This window comes from Myxine glutinosa, chromosome 4, assembly GCF_964187855.1.
Source record: "Myxine glutinosa chromosome 4, kmMyxGlut1.1, whole genome shotgun sequence".
Classification (NCBI taxonomy): domain Eukaryota; kingdom Metazoa; phylum Chordata; class Myxini; order Myxiniformes; family Myxinidae; genus Myxine; species Myxine glutinosa.
The window spans coordinates 18,539,056-18,559,499 of record NC_136264.1 but is presented as its reverse complement, the minus strand read 5'-3'; the positions used below and the strand labels follow the sequence as shown (position 1 = coordinate 18,559,499).

At 45.9% G+C, this 20,444-nt stretch overlaps 1 protein-coding gene across 1 annotated transcript in view; it reads left to right on the top strand.

The window, feature by feature from the left end:
* Positions 1–6,447, top strand: part of LOC137425804 (fibronectin-like) — a 1,588,206-nt gene extending 1,581,759 nt beyond the window's left edge. The window contains exon 24 of the mRNA XM_078775189.1: positions 6,213–6,447. Within this exon, the coding sequence (XP_078631315.1) occupies positions 6,213–6,271 (59 nt within the window). The 3' untranslated portion in view covers positions 6,272–6,447. The remainder of the gene's footprint in view (positions 1–6,212) is intronic.
* Positions 6,448–20,444: the final 13,997 nt, after the last annotated feature.

Genomic DNA, 20,444 nt, shown 5'->3' with positions numbered 1-20,444 from the left:
TTGACCTTTGTGACCTTGAAATGTCAAAACGAAGGTTACTGACCTTGAAATGAGATAGAAAATAATGTATAATCAGTTATGAGGTTAGTTAGCTACACAATTCTGAAAATTCGGTTTGATTCCAACAACTTTGAAAATTTGACCTTTGTGACCTTCAAAGGTCAAAGGTCGAAAATTCTGAAATTTGTTGGAAAACTTGTATTTCATGATGTATGTGATAATATATGATCATGTACGACATTTCACCCTATCAGGAAGCGAACAATGTAATAAAACCATCAAAAATCGACTTTTCTAAATTTCATGACCTTGTGACCTTGACCTTGGGGCGAAAATGAAAAATCGAGCTCCGTGGGGCTGGACACATGACATTGGCCTAACCGAATATCGAAACCCCTGTCCGATTCCACCAAACCCCTCGGAGAAGATGTAGCTTGAAATCGATTACCCCCTAAAAAGACATCTTTTTCGGGCTTGGCTCCGCCCACACTGGGCGCAATACGCCCACTCTAGGCAGGACACAACTAGATCATGATATCAACCTCCCACCACAGTTTCATCAAGATCGGATGATATCATCGGGTAGTTATGCTGCGGACAGACAGACACACAGACAGACGCACACACGACGAATATAGTGGTCACTTGATAACTCGTGAACCAATAATATCCCACCTCCCCAAGGTGTTCTTCCTGCGTGGTAACCTGTATAAATAGCTTATCATACTGCTTTCGTGAGAGCAACAGCTGACCAGAAGTAAAAATATTATAAACCACAAACGTGTTTGTTAAAAACGTCAACGAACACACCTGATCGTAGATCTACTGTAGTCTATATAAGCTCAATGGTTAATAGCACCACCCTTCCTCCTGCTTCTGTGGAATTCTTCCAAGGAGTTTTGTGATTTGCGATATTTCCCGCCCTCATCGAGGCCAGGCCTTAAATAAAAGAGAAGAAAAGTGTATGATGAAAAGTGTATGACGTTTGTTTGCGAGAAAGGGAGATTGAAGCCAGGCCCGGTAGCTGTAGCTTGAGTGAGACAGAAAGCAAGGCCAGCAATCCTGACCTGGAGAGTTTAAGAGGGTTCTGGGCACCATTTTAACGCTCCTAAGTCAGAACGGTGGTACTACCCTGGGCGGTTGCTGTCTACAACCTAGTACCGAAAAACAACTGTCATGCATGGTCTGATTCTTACAATGACCTGATCCAACATGTTATAATATCATGCATGCTCTGATCCTTTCAATGACCTGATTTAACATATAATATCATGCATGTTCTGATCTTTTCAATGACCTGATCTAACATATTGTCGCGTGAACCCTTTGGTTAATACCAGGGCTCGCGGATGGACCAGAACGGAATTACTTGACTCTTGAGGCGACGACCAAACACGGATTCAGCTATAAAATGCAGGAGGAAGAAGGGAAGTGGAAGCTGCAGCAAAAGCGCTTATCTTCAGCGAACCGACGGCAGCTGCAGGGAAATTAATATACTCACGAATGACAAGATTGAATATACAAAAATAGAGATTTATTCATGGAACCCGAACCAATGAAACGCGACGGTAATCAAATAAAGGGCCTAAATTGGGATCCCACACACCTCACTTCAGAAACGAGACACAGGGAGGAATTAATTAAAAGAATCATCGTGTGGTGTGAAATGGTGCGTCCTTATCTGTCTTGTTGTCTTGTCCCAACGCGGCTCCAAGCTCCGCTGCACAACACGAGGTCCCTCGCTCCCACACCACAGCACCGCGAAGGCCCGAGCCAACGCCCACTCCAGGCCCCTCGTCGACTGCCCAAGAGGTCCATGCACCACTCTAGGCTCCAGAAGCACCGAGCACCGCTCCAAGCACCAGCACCAAGCACCGCTCCAAGCACCACGCAGATGGCGAGCCAACGACCACCAGGACCTCTCAAGACCAAGAAAAACGCACGAGCATCAAGCACGTCGAGACAGCCAGGGAGGGTGCAGCGCAAGAGTTAGAGCTGGACGTGCTGGACGTGCACGAGGGAAAATGTCGTTTGGCGCGCCCTTATATAACCTTCCCGGTGACGTCAGCCTTGGCGCGCCACCAACCAGCGACTTCCACCGAAACTTCCAGCTTCACGCCTCCCGCACTCGTTAGCTGGAGGTTTGTGCCTACCGCGCTGACCAATCACTCGTTCCCTGTAGTGTGGTGATAGCTCGTGTCACTCTATGTTCATAGGCCTGCCGGAGGTGTAGCTGGTGGCGGCCATCATCGGCGGTGTCCCGAACTGGCCCCTTGCCTGTTTTCTTCCGAAGTCCTTGTCAGGGAAGGGAATTTAATTAATGTGTGCACTACAGGGCCTGTCTAAATGTCTACAGGTGTGCATTGCCATAATGGACAAAGGTTTGATTACCAGGTGTGACACACAGGGGTTTATCTTAATCCCGACACTACCTAACACTCGAACATCCTTGTATGTTCACAGGTATACTCTTTAACTGACAAACCGGACTAAACACACAGAACTTATTACAGGTAGATTCCCTATCGCGACAGACGAAGCATGTTACCTATTCAGATCTACGTGACTCTAGATATTCCTTTACCCCCACCGACATAACAATATAATATCATGCATGTTCTGATCCTTTGAACGACCTGATCTAACATATAATATCATGCATGTTCTGATCCTTTCAATGACCTGATCTAACATATAATATCATACATGTTCTGATCCTTTCAATGACCTGACCTAACAAATAATATCATACATGTTCTGATCCGTTCAATGACCTGATGTAACACATAATATGCACATTGTGATCCTTTCAATGTCCTGATCTAACATGTTATAATGCCATGCATGTGCTGAGCTTTTCAATGACTTAATGTCACAAAAGAAGTAATAGTAATAATAATCGTCAATAATAATAAGGATAATCACATGACTCCCCTTGCCACTCCTGCAGTGAGTGGGTGTACTAGTCATACAAATGCAGGTCTGTGGAGTAGAAACAGAAAGTACCAGTCATTTGCTGTCAGGATGTAAAAAACTCATGTCAGAACAGTTGTACGCAGAAATACATGACAGCGTCTGTAGAGTAATCCACTCTTACATCTGCAAACATTTCACCATTCCGATCCCAGAACAATCATGGAAACACAAACCAAACTCTATCCTTGAAAATGAACACAATGTGCGCACGCATGAAAAGATGATCCCATCAAGTGTAGACATTGCAGGCAGAGAATTGCGTCCAGACATAGAGCTCAACCACAAAAAGGAAAAAGACAGCATTGTTGATTGAGGTTTTGGTTCCCATACCAATGACTTTGGACGAAATGCTTCAGAAACCAAGAAAATGCTTAAATACTAGGATCTGAAAAATGTGGTCAAAAGGTCTTGGAAATTGAAGAAAGCTGAAATTATACCAGTGATAGTCGGAGCAACAGGGATGATCAAGAAAACACTTACTGAGCAGCACTTAAAAAGCATTCTGGGGAATATCACTACTTACGAGCTACAAGTGGAGGTTCAGTGACGATTCTAAAACGAGCCCTTGGAAGGAAGCTATGAGAATGAAGTTTCACAATCTGGGTCATGAATAATGATCCTTCACCAAAAAATGAGGTGGAGATTTTGAGTTCTGGGATCTCCCACCTCCTAAAACCCGCATATGGAGATAACACCGAGAGAAGCCAAAGCTTTGTCTTCTCCAGTTAAAAAAATAAAAACCTTCAAAATCCTTCCTTTTGAGATCTCCCCCCCCCCCCCCACCCCCACCCCCCTCCCTTATTTTAGTTTTTTCCATAGCCCCTTGCACAGTACTCCAAATGAGATTCTGCGGTCCTAGAAACGAGCATTGGCTTGTTCTCAGCTGTGAGGGAATATTTTATATTTATATCCTTCAGTGCAATGCAGATACACTTGTTTGTTTTTGTATAAGTTCCCACATCTGCTTTCACGGATGAGAGATAGGATGGGCATTAGGTTTATAATATGGGGAATATTAGAGATGGTAAATATCAAATCAATAATTCAAGAAATTGGAGAAATTAACTAAGTTTGAAATAATCAAAAATAACCCTCTTCATATGTGGCGATTTCAATTGCCGTCATGCAAGTTGGCTGTGTGTAGGTACCTCTCTCACCAGTCATGGCACCTCAGCAAAGGACTTCTGTGACTCATTGGGACTGACACAATCTGTACAATTTCCTGACCCGGATCTCAGTCAACAGTACATCATCTCTTCTTGACTTCGTTATGACAAATTTCCATGCAAGTGTCTGCTGTTCCACTCCAATCGATTCATCTGATCATGTCCTTGTTAAAGTGGACATCTCTCTTGCCGTTCTCAGAGAGCCTCCTCAGCATCGACGAGTCTGGCATTTCACTCATGCCGACTGGCATGGTCTGCAAGCAGCCATAAATCATCTGGACTGGTCTCCCATCCTTACTGCCTCTGACATCAACTCATCCTGGGAATTCTTCCAAAGTCAATTTATCCCATCTCATCTTCAGTTGTCTTAGCCTTCCTCCCCTTCCATGGTACACTGAATCTTGTAGTGAGGCAGTTGCCATGAAACAACTTGCTTTCGCCTTCTGGAAGGCAAATCCAACTGAAGGCAATCTCAGTTCCTTCCACCAAGCTCAGAACAAGTGTGTTTCTACCCTCAGGAGAGCCAGGAAACAATATCTCTCTGTTCTCAAGACTGAACTCTCAAACGTGTCTCCCTCATCCAAATCCTGTTGGTGTCTGCTCAAATCTGTTTCTGGTGTTTGTTCCCCCTCCATCCCCTCCATCATCTCAAACGGCTGCACAGCCGACACCATACGTGACAAACCCGAATGCCTCACCTCTGTGTTTGCCTCAGAATCTTGCGTCCCAAACCAATCTCTGTACCCACCTTACCCAGTCGTACCCATCTGCTCCTGCACTCTGTGTCCTGCTCTCCTGACAAGGTGGAGAAGTCTCTGTCAAACCTCGACTCTGAATCTGCAACTGGACCTGACGGCATCAGCCCACGGGTCCTAAAATCCTGTTCTTCCGCTCTTTCACTCCCTCTCTCTGTTCTCTTCACCCTCTCTTTTGCTCAACGTCATCTGCCATCTGCTTGGAAATCAGTAAACAATACAGCTTTTTGTTTTCAATGAGATACTGCATCGCCCACTACAAAGCCTTTAAGGCCATTGAAGGTGGGGGCCTCACAAAGGAAAGTACAGGTATTAGACAGAAAGGAGGAATCCATTGCCATTCCTGTTGAATGGTGGATGGTTGGTTTCGAGGGGAAAGCAGGATTCAGGTAAACTGTTTCAGAGTGATGCTGTGTGGGGGGAAAAAACTAGAGGAATACCTCATAATCTTACTCTTCATGACAGCTACAGTGTATGAATGGGAAGACTGCCAAATGTGTGGAGTGACTGAAAGTATGCTCAGATGGAACAACCTGTGATAGACCCTCAGAGCACATTCCGTAGTAATATCTGGAGAAAAGGTTCAATGAAGAAAGAGAGTGATGGACTGAGAGAGGTTCCAGGGATGATACCAACTCCTGTCCCACAAGAATAACAGCACATCGCTGGATTCTGTCAAGAAGAGATAGGTGACAGGCCAGAGCACCAGCCCAAATATGGCAATGATATTGCATGACAGGACGTACAGTGGCCTTGTCATAGCAGCTTAAGAAAGGTATCGCCGAGCACGAAATAAGTAGCCAAGGTGCTGGGACGCTCTTTTAGTTGTACCAGAATAATGTTAAAACCAATATTCCCATTCCCCAAGGGGTTTTGTGTCTTTCGATATCCCACCCCCACCTCCCGACATCCTTACGGAAGTAAATTTTATTATAGGGAATTTAGAATGGCGAGGCATGGTCTGATCTTTTCAATGACCTGATCTAACATAAGTAATAGTCATAATAATTGGCAATAATAAGAATAAGAATAACATGACTCCCCCTGTTGCTCCCGAAGGGAACGTGTACAAGTATCGTAAATTAAAGAATGCAGTCAGCTACAGAATTAAAATATAATAATGTGGAAGAGTTCCCCCTGCAGTTCGGAGTTGCAGGTGATTAGACTGTGTGTACACATTACTTAATACTGTATAACAAACTCTGTTTTGAGACCCAAATAATTGATTTTCTTAAATGGAAACATTCCTTTCACGAGATGTCTCCAATTTATTTGTGCTTCTCACTGGTTATTCTCTCTTCCTTTTCCCCATTAGTGGTGCTGTTGCTGTCTATCGCAGCAAAGGCTTTCTGTGACTCCATGGGCCTGACCTGATCTGGAAGCTTTTCAACAGAGATTTTTGCCACTGGTGGCCTCCGCATTCGCCTCGTTCTTTGAGCTATTCATGTTCAACTCTCCCCCTCCCCTTTCTATATCTCCTTCTCTCTCTTATACTCCACTGCTGGTGTTGGTGGTTCTCCCTTTCCATTTTGTTCCCTTGCATTCTGCTCTATCTATTATGCGAACCTCGATCATGCATGCCATAAAAAAATCTTTCCTTGCAACTTCTGCTGTTCCTCATCTGCCACTGTAATATTCACAGCAATAAATATATGAAAACATTGAAATGCATTTCACTCATTTATTTTGCATCAAACATGACATCCTGGAAACCAACCACTGGAGCACATGCTCCCATTGACTGCAGAGTGAATCCAAGCACACAAAGAATGAAGGGGGGGGGGGTTGGGGGGGGGTAGGGTCAGCTTCCAAAGAAGGATTACTTAACTCTCTCTCTCTCTCTCTCTCTCTCTCTCTCTCTGGTTCCCCTCTCACGCCATCAAGCTCATAGGTCTGCCGAGGCAGTTTCAAATGCGAGAGAGCACAATATTGGTCGGGTCACCACTCAGACGCAGAGTCATGGCAGGAATTTGTAATCTAGTGCATCACATTTACAGAATGAAGAGCATGAGAGTGCAGGAGTTTTTCAACTGCAGCTATTCCTTGAACATGCATTGGTTGTGCTGCAGCTGCATGCGATCACTTTCAGAACTTGTTTCAGTAAAATGTCGGTGACTCCATATGTGGGAACAGGGACCGCTTCCACATTCCAACCAAACTTTGACAACTCCACCACTGGTGCATCCTTCTGATTTGCAAACATCCACAGTATTGTTTGAAAGTGGCTTTTTTAAGTGTACGACAATCCCATTATCAGTTGGGGGCAGTGATTTGATCTTTGGAGTTTTGGCATAACTGGGTTTTTTGGGGTTTTTTTTATATACTTCGTCAAGGCTCATATAAGAGCTAACACAGAACATTTAATGAAGGAAATGAGAGACAAGAGGGGGAGAGAGAGGGAAGCACAGCAACAGTAGGGAACAGGGACATCAGGAGATCTGTGGAAGAGAGAGGGCTGGGGCGGGGTGCATGGGATAAAACAAAAAGGTAGTAGGGAGAAAAGACAATAAATGAGACGACTGTGGATTCAAACGAGGAAAATGTAGGCCTCAAAAACCCGGCATTAAAATTCCGATGAATACTTACAAATTGGCACAAGTTCTGAAACAAAAACCAAACTAGAAGCACACAGTAAACACAGAGACAGCAAAATAAACAGCAAAAACACGACAAAACTACCGGGAGTACTTATCTTTGAGGAATTTGACAGAGTCCAAAAACAGCACGACCGAGCTCAAGGAACCAGAACCGGAATTTCCACTGAACTACTCCCTCTGGACAACTCCCTGGGAAATACTTTGTATCGTAACTCATGAATTGTTGTTGGCAACATTGATCCATACCAGAGATTGAAGAATCGGATGCTAGTTGACTTGAATTCTTCTTCTATTGTGGTGATATCTCCAAAGATGTCCAAACCAAGGTCGCCATGTTTCTGGAGAAGTGATAATGCTGATATTTCCCGTCACCATACCTATAGGACAGTCACATCCAGAAATGGCATGCAGTGCGAGTGATTGACTACACGTGTCTCAGTTTTGCTGATGTTGAACGTACCGATGTCAATTAACTTCCCATCAGATAGTGAGATGTCATTGAGGTGCCACTTCCAATAGTACACAAGTAGCATGGACACAGTGTCACATATTACGAGGATGCCTTTGTGCCCTTGGTCCAACAGGAGCTTCGCATAACTGATGATTGACACATCTGCTTCTTCGGGCCCATATTGGTTGTTGTGGTCACCAATCAGAAACATGTCTCCGGAATGTTCACAATTGCAATTGCAACGATGTTTCCTTTGTAAATTTGAAATTAGGATATGCTGTTCCAACAGCTCCCCTTTGTCTTTCACATTATTTTTATGCTTGAAGGTGTGTCCTCATATCGATCAAATCCATCTCCTTCAAATTACGTTTTCGTTCCTGAAATACCTTGTAGTGTCCATCTTATTTATCCCATGTACCCTGCCTCAGCCCTCTCTCTTCCACAGATCTCCCAATGTCCCTGTTCTCTCCTGGTGTTGTACTTCCCTCTCCCTCCCCCTCTTTTCTCTCACTCCCTTTATTATATGATCTATGTTTAGCTCTTACACAAGCCTCGACTTGGTATACAAAAAAACACGACGGAACAGATCTGGAGAATTAGATCAGGGATCAGGTGCTTCAAAACTGCAGGTCCGACAACCTGAGATGCAAATTACTTGAGAAACGAGACGGTCTCCATTTGGCATAAACACTAAAGATTTCTTTCATGTTTGAAACAGTTGAAGCTCAATTTCAGGTGATTAATTTGGATGCTGGACATGCTGGAAAGTCTCTGTCAGACTCCAGTAGTCATGTCAACAACATTACCCAGCGGGAAGAGTAGGTTCTGCCCAAGTAAATAGACAAAGGATGCTTTAGATGTGGACATCTGGGACATAGTGGGAAGGATTTGCTTTGCCATGCCAAAGGGAAATTATGCAGAAAATGTGGGAGAAAGGATCGTTTTGCCAGGGTGTGTCCATTGGCCTGCAAAAGTATTCACCTCTGACCAAGAATGCAACATTTACATAAATTACGAATTACTGTATGTAGAAACAATTTTTCCAAATGAACTTTTTTGGGGGGAAACAAATGAGTATTTTGGGGTACGCCTCTACCAGCTTTGCACAGTGAGATGGTGAATTCTTTGCCCATTCTTCACGTGAAAATTGCTCTAGTTCTGCCAAGTTTGATGGGGATCGTCATTGGACTTCAATCTTCAAGTTTCGCCAGAAATTATCAATTGGGTTCAGGCAAGGTCTTTGACTGGGCCACTCAAGAGCATTTTTTCCCCCTTATTCAGCTACTCCAGTGTGGCTTTAGCTTTGTACTTCAGATCATTGTCCTGCAACCCTCAAGTTTTCATTCATTCATTCATTGTCTAACCCTCAGGAGATCCAGGAAACAATATCTCTATACTCTCAAGACAGAACTCTCAAACTTGTCTCCCTCTTCCAAATCCTGGTGGCATCTGGTCAAATCTGGTTCTGGTGTTTGTTCCCACTCCATCCCCTCCCTCACCTCAAATGGCTCCACAGCTGACTCTGCACATGAAAAAGCTGAATGCCTCAACTCTATGTTTGCCTCCAAATATTGTGTCCCAAACCCATCTCTCTCTGTACCCACCGTACCCAGTCAAGCCCAACTGCTCCTGGACTCTGTGTCCTTCTCTCCTGACAAGGTGGAGAAGTTTCTGTCAATCGTCGACTCTGATTCTGCAACTGGACCAGATGGCATCAGTCCATGGGTACTAAAATCCTGCTCTGCTGCTCTTTCACACCCTCTCTCTGTTCTCTTCACCCTCTCTTTTGCTCCAGGTCATCTGCCATCAGTTTGTAAATCAGCCAACATTACCGCTTTACACAAAAAAGGTGCAACCACACATCCCTGCAACTACAGACCAATCAGCCTGCTCCCAATTATCAGCAAAGTCATGGAATCCATCATTGCTTCGGATATCAAATCATAGCTCTTCTCCAACGGCTTGATCTCTGATCATCAATTTGGTTTTAGACCAGGTCATTCTACTCTGGACATGCTGCTTCTACTGCCTCAACAATGGATGGAGGTCCTCAATGTCAAACAGGGAATTAGAGCTGTCTCCCTTGACATATCACGTGCCTTCGCTACGGTCTGGCACCCCACTATGCTCACCAAACTCTCCTCCTATGGTATCCATGGAAAACTCCACGCAAGGCTTGCGGACTTCCTCTCTGGTAGTAGTCAACGTGTGGCCCTGAATGTGTTTCTCTCATCTACCGTTCATGTTCAGGCTGGAGTTCCCCAAGGCAATGTTCTGGGCCCTGTGCTTTTTCTGGTCTTCATCAATGATCTCTCCAACTCTCTGGAAAATCCTCTCTATCTCTTTGCTGATGACTCCACTATCTGCCGCTCCATAGCTCATCCCTCAGATAGGCAGTCTGCAGCCTCCTCACTCTCTGCAGACCTGGACAAAATCACAGACTGGTCAAACAAGTAGAACATGTCTTTTAATCCTGACAAATCTCACACTCTCACTATGTCTCTCCGAAAAGACCGACTGGACAACCCTCCCATCTACTTTCTGAACAATCCTCTCCAAGAAGTTCTGTCACTCAAGCTTTTGGGTCTCACTATCTGCCATGATCTTTCCTGGGAAAACCACATTTCCAAGCTGGCCTCCAAAGCCAGTCGCCGACTGGGCATCCTCCGTCGTGCAAAGTCCTTCCTTGGCACACCTGAGCTCCTCACCACATACAAGGCTATCATCTGCAGCTCAATGGCTATACTGTTCTCCCCTCTGGGCTGGTGCTCCTGCCTCACACCTAGCTCGTCTTCACGCTGTTGAAACCAAAGCTTTCAGAATCATTGTAATCTCCCGCGATGAAGCTAAATCAGAGGGCCTTTCACTCACTCACCGCAGGCAGGTTGGTGGTCTTTCTGTCTTCTAGCGACTCCTCTCCGGCCTAGCTCCCCCAGCTCTGTCTGTGCTTTGTCCCCCAAATTTTCCTGCAGGTCGCACAAGATCTGCCAGCAACCCTCTTCTGGTGAAACTGCAAAAATCAAGACTCTCTGCTCACCTTCACTCTTTCATTCCTCTATTCTCCCACCTCTGGAACAAACTCCCTCACTCCCTTCAATCCCACTCCTCACTCCAGGTCTTTAAAACAGCTGTTCACCACCATCTCTTATCTTCCCCCATCCAAAACCTTGATCTTTTCTACCCCTGTTAATTTCACCCAGATCCACTTTTTTGAAATACCGACTTTTTTCCTTGAAGTCTATGTGTTTTATACCTCTCTCACACGCCCCCCCCCCCCCACCCTTCCCATGCCTCCTCCCCCCAAGCCCTCTCCCTCCCACAGATCTCCCGACGTCCCTGTTCTCTACTGTTGTACTTGTGTGCTTCCCTCTCTTTCCCCATCTGGTCTCCCGCTCCCTTTATAATATGTTTTATGTGTCAGTTTGTTTTTATGTGATTAATGTTAGCACTTACACGAGCCTCGATCTTGTATACAAAAAAAAAAAATATCCAACTCGGTTTCACATTCATGGCTGATTCAAGCAGGTTTTCATCAAGGAGCCTCCTGTACGTTGCACCGTCCATTGTCCCTTCTATCCTGACAAATTTGCCAGTTCCTCCTGATGAAAAGCAGCCCCATAGCATGATGTGCCACCACCATGCTTGACAGTAGGGATGGTGTTGACTGGGTGATTGACGTAACGCTTGAAATACCATAACGCTTTCGCCAGACGTAATGCTTTGAACTTAGACCAAAAAGTTCAATTTTTGTCTCGTCTGACCATAAAATCCTTACTGTATGCTTGCAGTATCACTAAGATGCTTTTTCACAAACCACATGAACTTTTAGATTATTTTTTTTGTGTGTTGAAAGCTGCAGTCACAAACTATAGTTCTCATTGAGGCCAGGCCTTAAATGAAATAACTGCATTGATATATGTGAGAAAAGAGAAATATAAGAGAGATAATGTGAAGGTGAGGAGTGAAAATGAGTCAGAAAAGTGTATGATTCAAGGATTGTTTGTAAGAAAGAGAGATTAAAGCTAGCCTGGTAGCTGTAGTTTGAGTGAGACAGAAAGTAAGACTAGCAATCCTGACATGGAGAGTGTAAGATGGTTCCGGGCACCACTTTAACGCTCCTAAGTCAGAACGGTAGTACTACCCTAGTCAGTTGCTGTCTACAACCTACGACCTAAAAATCCGGTCCAACCGGATTGGTGTTTTTTAGGAGATACAAGCCAATGAGGGGAGTCGTTTTATTCGACGACTACCCGACCATGCGGCAGGGAGCACGGTACCAGTGGCAGTCAAGAAAGAGACTGACCTGACTTATCCTGAAGAACTGAACCTGATGATGTGTCTTTTTCAGTAATTGCTTCTTTATTGACACCTGCCCATTGAGATAGAGGCCTGCTTTGTGAAGGGAACAGGATATTGTTAATTGATGAACACTGACTCCCATCTCGGACATAGAGCCTTGCAGATGTTCCAAAGTCATTGCTGGGTTTATAGAGGCATCCCGACCCAGTGCCCTGCTTGCCCGGCTGCTGAGTGTGGATGGGCGACCTGAACTGGGTAGAAACTGGGTGGTGTGCACGTCTTCATCTTCTTCATGATGGATTTCACCGTACTCAAAGGGATAATGATTGACTTTGAAATGTTCTTATAACCCTCTCCTGGGAGCTTAAGTGGGGGAGCTTAATTTTTTAAAATATAAACCACTGATTCCATCCAGGTGAAACCTACTACACTTATTTTGTAACCTTTCAAACATAATAGCCGGCGAAGCCGGTGTTGTCAATAAACGAGTACGTATTATGTTGAAAACCTGATGATGCCTTGGCTCGAGAATCCGAAGCGCAGTGGAGGCAGCCATCTTGCGGAGGCGGAAGTATGCATAACAAATTTAAAACGTTCATTAGGAGTTTCTTTCACCCGTCGTCGTTTGATTCACAATCCTATGCACCTCCTATGTATTAATAAAATAATTTAAGACCAACATCGGCCCGCACAGGCCTGGTTATCTTCAAAAAAACGCGTCACCAAACACCGGACCCAATGAGAGTCGAGCATTTGCAAAAATATTTCTAAAATGAAAGCGCTCAATGGTGGGCGCCATCGACCGGATGCGGAAGTTTGCATAAAACAATTGCGAAAAAGTTCAATAGGAGTTTGTTTCACCCGTCGTTCTTTGATTCACAATCTAATGAAACCTCTCATTAGTAATTAAAATACATTAAGACCAACCTTGTTATATTCAACGAAAATCGTCATCAAACACCAGAACCAATGAGATTCGAGCATTTGAAAAAATATTATTACGCGTTTCGGACGGTGAAAACGGCGTCAAATATTCTAACATTGACGAAGAATTATTTTTTAGAAATCTCGCGGCCGTATGGGATAGTTTTTCACGGCCAGAAATATGGTATAAGCGGTTTACATATTTAGTTTAGAAATACGGATAGTTTTTCACGGCCGGAAATATCCGAAGTTGAGACGGAATTGACCGAATTAATCACTGCAAGCTAACGTCTTCTGGTGGAGGAAACTGCCGTCCGTACCCGGAGAGTCAGAGAACCAGCCCTGGCGCCTGACAGCGACTGAAGTTAGAAGACTACACACTTACTGTGAAAACGTATGTTAAGCCCAGTTAAAAATAGGCCTTAAGCTAGCACATCGTATAGTTACTTCCTTAAGCTTCTTGTGACATTTATTGTATGCAGGTATTGCCATTGGGGAGGACTGTCTGCTCTTCTCTTTTACCAAGTCTTACCAGGTACGGTACCTACTACACCTACCTACTACCAACTACCTACCTACCTACTACCAACTACCTACCTACCTACTACCAACTACCTAACCTACTGATACCATAGTGATGGGTAAAATAGTGGCAAGAGGTTTTGGCTTCGCCGGCTCATTGCGGCTTTGCAGTCGCTTCTAGTATTGTTACGTTTGTGGGAACGTCAATCATTTACAAAGCATGCATAGACTAGTCGTGTCCTCTAGGGTGCATTGCATAGAAATACTAGGTCAGCTGTGGCATCCCAGATTGGAGCTTTTCGTATTTATTTTTCCTTTTTCTTCAAGTTTACCACATATCCACTCCCTTTACGCCACGTGATTTTGACTGTTGGTGGTGGTGCCCAAAACAGCTTTGGAAAGGATTCAACCATTTTTTCTTTGAAACGAGAAAGGGCAGTGAAGAGGAAGAAGAGTGGCATTTGGTGGTGCGGCAAAGAAGAATCCTTGCTGTAGCTTGAACGGTTTGAGTGTGTTGGGGTGAAGGGCTCGATCTCTGTGAACTATATGAAGATTGTGTGTATGAAGCAGGTGGACAAAAAGGAAAAGAGCGTATTCTGTGGGAAAAGGCGTTTCTTTGGGTCTCTGTGGAGACGATCAATATTGTGTGCTTCATGCTGTGAACGGTCTCGGCGTGTGCTCCATGAAGGAGTCGACCTCGATGAACTTCCTGAGGGATTTGCTGTGTTGCATGAAGGAGGTTGACAAAAGGATCAAAGGAGAAAAGGAATCGCAGAGCGTGATGAATGTTCCATTCGTTTTGTTCCACTTCCCGCCAAGCCCCGCTCTGGCGAGCGTCGATGAACCTTTGTTCCCGCCAAGCCCCGCTCTGGCGAGCGTCGATGAACCTTTGTTCCCGCCAAGCCCCGCTCTGGCGAGCGTCGATGAACCTTTGTTTCCGCCAAGCCCCGCTCTGGTGAGCGTCGATGAACCTTTGTTCCCGCCAAGCCCCGCTCTGGCGAGCGTCGATGAACCTTTGTTCCCGCCAAGCCCCGCTCTGGCGAGCGTCGATGAACCTTTGTTCCCACCAAGCCCCGCTCTGGCGAGCGTCGATGAACCTTTGTTCCCGCCAAGCCCCGCTCTGGCGAGCGTCGATGAACCTTTGTTCCCGCCAAGCCCCGCTCTAACGAGCGTCGATGAACCTTTGTTCCCGCCAAGCCCCGCTCTGGCGAGCGTCGATGAACCTTTGTTCCCGCCAAGCCCCGCTCTGGCGAGCGTCGATGAACCTTTGTTCCCGCCAAGCCCCGCTCTGGCGAGCGTCGATGAACCTTTGTTCCCGCCAAGCCCCGCTCTGGCGAGCGTCGATGAACCTTTGTTCCCGCCAAGCCCCGCTCTGGCGAGCGTCGATGAACCTTTGTTCCCGCCAAGCCCCGCTCTGGCGAGCGTCGATGAACCTTTGTTCCCGCCAAGCCCCGCTCTGGCGAGCGTCGATGAACCTTTGTTCCCGCCAAGCCCCGCTCTGACGAGCGTCGATGAACCTTTGTTCCCGCCAAGCCCCGCTCTGACGAGCGTCGATGAAACTGCCCTTCAAACAGGCCTGAACCCCATTCCATTCCCTCCATCATGTCATATTTTATTATTATCCTATTCCATATCCTATTTTTTTTTTTTTTTTTAATTTTATTCTTTGTTTCCTTTTCATTACCCTGGGTTAGATAGAGGGTCGGCCTTTGTCGGTCGGCCTTTGTGTGCTGTTGGGTCGGCCTTTCGTATCGTATGTATGTGGCCTGTTTTAATTCATTCATTCAGTCTGTCATTATTTATTAGGCCGGTTAAAATTGTTTTCCTGTTTTATATCTGTAACGTATTATTCTGACTTGTATTTGCATTGTTGTTGTGGTTTATCGGACGCGCTGATTCGTCAGACACAAGTGAATCATCACCGCGTCAATAAACGCGCTTTCCGCTTCCGGCACGATGGAGTCTGCTTGAGTTCGTTACATGGTGTCAGAAGTTCGTTGATATTCACGCCATAAGCCGCCATTCGTCTCCATAAATATGGCATCTTCAAACTTTGATCAACCCTCGATCGACTGGGAGAGTCTGGATCTCTACCAGGAGTTTTGCCGGTTCAGAAATCACGTCAGTTTTGTCTTGTCGGGGCCGCTCGCTGACATAACGAAGCCTCGTCAAGCAGGATGGCTCGGCACGTGGATCGGCGAACAAGGTCGTCAAATCTACCAAACTCTATCTTGGGAGGAAGGAGAGAAAGACGACCCGCAGGAAGTGCTGAACAAATTCCAGAACTATGTGCAGCCCAGAAAGAACAAAAGAGTTGCCAGACACCGACTGAAACAAAGGCGCCAGCGGAGTGGTGAGTCTTTTGATCATTTCATAAAAGATCTGAGGATAATTCTCATGGATTGCGATTACCAAGACTCAGACGACATAATCGTCGATTGCATCATTGATGGCAGCCATGATAAGAGGGTCCAAGAGAAATTACTCGATAGGGGTGAGGAGCTCTCACTAGCTAAAGCTATAGAAATTGGCCAACAGCTAGAGCTCTCGCAGAAACATATGAGAATAGTCCGAGATTAAGATGCTCTCATCTCAGCCCTCAGATCTGAAAACGAACGAACTCAGCACCAGACTCAACGTTGTAAGAGCAAGCCTGATAGGCATACACAAGCCACCGAGCTGTTCAAAGCTGAGAATCGGTTTCGGAATGACGGTCCCTGCAGCAAATGTGGCCAGTCAGTGCACAGGCAAGCCAAGTGTCCAGCAATTAATTCTAGCTGCTCCTACTGCAAGAAGCCTGGTCACTGGTTTGCGGCGTGTCGGAAGAGACTGCGCGACCTAAAGTCCCTTGCTGAGGAGACCAGTCTAGATCATGTAGATCTTCCTCAAGAACTCGTCAAGGAATCTGAAATTTTGAGGATCTCCGCTCTACAACCAAGCAGCAATACGGCTACTCATGACAAGTGGGCACAGACCGTCACGTTGCTGGGTCAGCCGACTCGGTTCCGGATTGACACGGGTGCAAGGTGCAACACACTAACACTCAACGACTACCAGTTAGTCCAGCACCTCGCAGGCGATCTACAATCGTCGCATAAAGTTCTTAAAACATACTCGAACCATACTATCCATCCTGTCGGTACCGTGACACTCCCTCTCTCTCACAGAAACAAGACCGTTAGAGCCAGTTTTGAGGTAATTGACCTCGATCAGGAGAATGTAATGTCAGGCGCTACCTCGGAAGCCCTAGGCCTCATTGTCAAGCTCGATAAGTTGTCTCTTGTTCAGCCTCTAGTCAATGTGTCTCAGGAAGCAGTAATCTCTGAGTTTCCAGAAGTTGCCAAGACAACTGGAACTCTTCCCGGAACTTATCGGATCAAGCTTGTAGAAGGGTCACAGGGAGTAGTTCACGCTCCTCGCAGACAGCCTGCAGCATTGAGAGAGAAAATAGTTGACAAGCTACAAGAGATGGTCACCGAAGGTCACATCGCGAAGGTAGAACGACCGACTGAGTGGGTGAGTTCCATGGTAGTAGCTCTTCGCAACGGCAAAGTCCGCATCTGTATGGACCCCAAAGACTTAAACAAGTGCACAAAACGTGAGCACTACCCAATGAGAACTGTTCAGGAAGTTTTAGCTCAAATCCCTGGAGCCAAAGTATTTTCTGTGCTTGACGCCCGCAGTGGGTTCATGCAAATTCGCCTTGACGAGCCTTCTTCATTCTTGACCACGTTCAATACACCTGTAGGGAGATACCGCTGGCTGCGTCTCCCTTATGGATTGAGGTGCTCGCCGGAGATATTCCAGCGAATCATGGACCAGATGCTAGAAGGGATAGAATGGGCAACAGCGGTAATGGATGACATTTTAGTTGCTGGTCGTGACATCACCCACCACGACTGTGTACTGAAGCGAGTTATGCAACGAGCTACAAGTTATAACCTGCACCTAAACTTCCGCAAATGCCTAATCCGGCAAACCTCAGTCCCTTATGTAGGCCACCTGCTTACTGCAGAAGGAGTGCTACCAGATCCATTCAAGACGAAGGCAGTTGAGAAAATGCCACGTCCAACAGACAAACAAGGCGTCAAGCGTTTCCTTGGATTCGTTCAGTATTTAGGGAAGTTTATTCCCAACCTAAGTGACACAAGCAAGCCTCTCCGTGATCTCTGCAAGGCGGACGTGGAGTTCTCCTGGCAGTCAGCTCAGGAGCTGTCCTTCAAGAAGCTGAAGCAAGCATGTATTTCGGCCCCGGTCCTTCAGTACTACGATGTAAGTCAGCCAGTTGAAATACAAGCCGATGCCAGCCAAAACGCTGTAGGAGCCTGTTTGCTCCAGAATGGCAACCCTATAGCGTTCACATCACGCAGTATGACCGATACTGAGTGTCGCTACGCTATGATTGAGAAGGAAATGCTCTCAATCGTCCATGCAGCTGAAGCATTTCACTACTATATCTTTGGAAAATCAGTAGTGGTATATAATGACCATAAACCCCTTGAGGAAATCTTCAAGAAGCCTCTCCTATCTTCTCCCATGCGTTTACAGCGTATGTTGCTCAAGCTTCAACGGTATGACTTGGAGGTTAACTACTGCCGTGGTTCTGAGATGGTGCTCCCCGACACATTGTCCCGTGCACCTCTACCGGACACCGACTCAGAAGCTGGGAAAGACCTTGAGCCTGTGAACATGTTCCAGTTCCTTGCGATCACGAGTGGGAAATACCTCGAAATCCAGGAAGCTACTCTGAGTCAAATGAGCCTTCTCTGCGATGTCATTGCAAGTGGATGGCCTGACTCCCGAAAGGAAGTCCCAGCACAGGTCCATCCGTACTTTGACTCCAGAACGCAATTGGCAGTCTCAGACAGTGTTGTCTACAAAGGCATGCGCCTTGTCATCCCGCCAAGCCTCAGACCCAGAATGCTGAGCTTGATTCATGAATCGCACCTCGGAGTGAACAAGTGTAAGCAGCGTGCTCGCGAGGTCATGTATTGGCCCTCAATGAACTCTGACATCGAAGAAACTGTACGGAATTGTTGCAAGTGTGCAGAGTATCAAAGCGCTCAGCAACGGGAGCCTCTCTTGCCGAATTACACGCCTGATCTTCCATTCATCGAAGTTGGAAGCGACGTTTTTGACTTCGAATCAAAGCAGTATTTGCTCACGGTCGATTATTACTCCAAGTTTGTGGAGGTGGATTGCCTCAAGGACATTACAGCTCGCTCTGTAATCGAAGCTCTCAAGCAGCAGTTTTGTCGACATGGTATTCCAGAGAAGCTGCGAAGCGATTCCGGAAGTCAGTACACGTCAGAGGAATTTTCTCAGTTTTGCAAAGAATATGGCATAACTCACGACATTGTGTCCCCCAAGCACCAACGTGCCAATGGAGAGGCAGAAAGAGCGATCCAGACAGTGAAAAGGCTCTGGAAGAAGTCAGCAGATAGGTACTTAGCCCTGCTAGACTACCGCACCACTCCACTTGAAGGAATAAACTTGTCCCCGGCTCAGCTCCTAATGGGAAGACGCCCCAGAAACACACTGCCTTGCAACCGCACTCTTCTCATGCCTGCGCGGTATGACCATCACCTTGTGAGATCATGCCTTGACACACAGAAGGAGAAACAAAAACACTATCATGACAAGCCATCTATGTCAGATTTGCCACCGCTCCAGCCGGGAGACAGTGTTAGGATGTTGCCAAACCCGGAGGCCAGGCATTGGATTCCGGCTGTAGTTGAGGCGCGCCACAACAGCCCCCGGTCATATTTGCTGAGGACCCCAAACAATGTGTACCGGCGTAACAGGCTCCATCTCCGCAGAGTGCCTCATTCAGCCAATGTTGGCCCGGTGGGAAGTCAGCCACTCTCTCGCTTTTACTCTTCCCAGGACATGAGGGACTTCCCTGATCCCACCACTCAACAGGACACCCCAGTGGGGAACTGCTGCAAGTCCCCAAGTCCAAGTGAGCAAGCATCTGAATCCCAAAGTCTCCCAACAGTGTCATCGCCTCGAGCCACTGCATCTCCCAGAAATACCAAGTTCATCACAAGGAGCGGCAGAGCGGTTAACCCTCCCAGACGTCTGGATCTTTAAATTTAAATCAATTGATTCACGTGATCTGAATGTGATGCTGTTTGTTAATTCATTGTAAGTTTTACTTTATAGAGTTATTTGCTTTGCTGGTTTCCTTTAAAGTGGCTTCCTTGAAAGAAAGGAGGATGTAACGTATTATTCTGACTTGTATTTGCATTGTTGTTGTGGTTTATCGGACGCGCTGATTCGTCAGACACAAGTGAATCATCACCGCGTCAATAAACGCGCTTTCCGCTTCCGGCACGATGGAGTCTGCTTGAGTTCGTTACAATATCATCACTTTTTTTTTTCAAAAAAGTGGGTAGGGAGGGAGGGATTTTTTTTTTTTTCCCAGAGTGAAATTTTAATGGATTATTCAACGCACAATATGTTTTTTTCTTAAATATACTTGATCGGACATACATGATGAATCATGTTATGATTTCTAAACTAGTAAACCTTCGTATGTACGCACTGATACGATTCAAATAAAGAAAATAAAGAAACCTATGTCACATTGAGTTCTGTTTACTTTTAATATTTGCTGATACATATAACAATGGTAGACCAAAACTTCGGCTTTTAAGAATAATGTCCGGTTGCCATACATGTATCTATCAGCAGCTATTGCCATAGCATTCATACATATTTGACTAGAATTCCTCGCCACGAAATATCACTT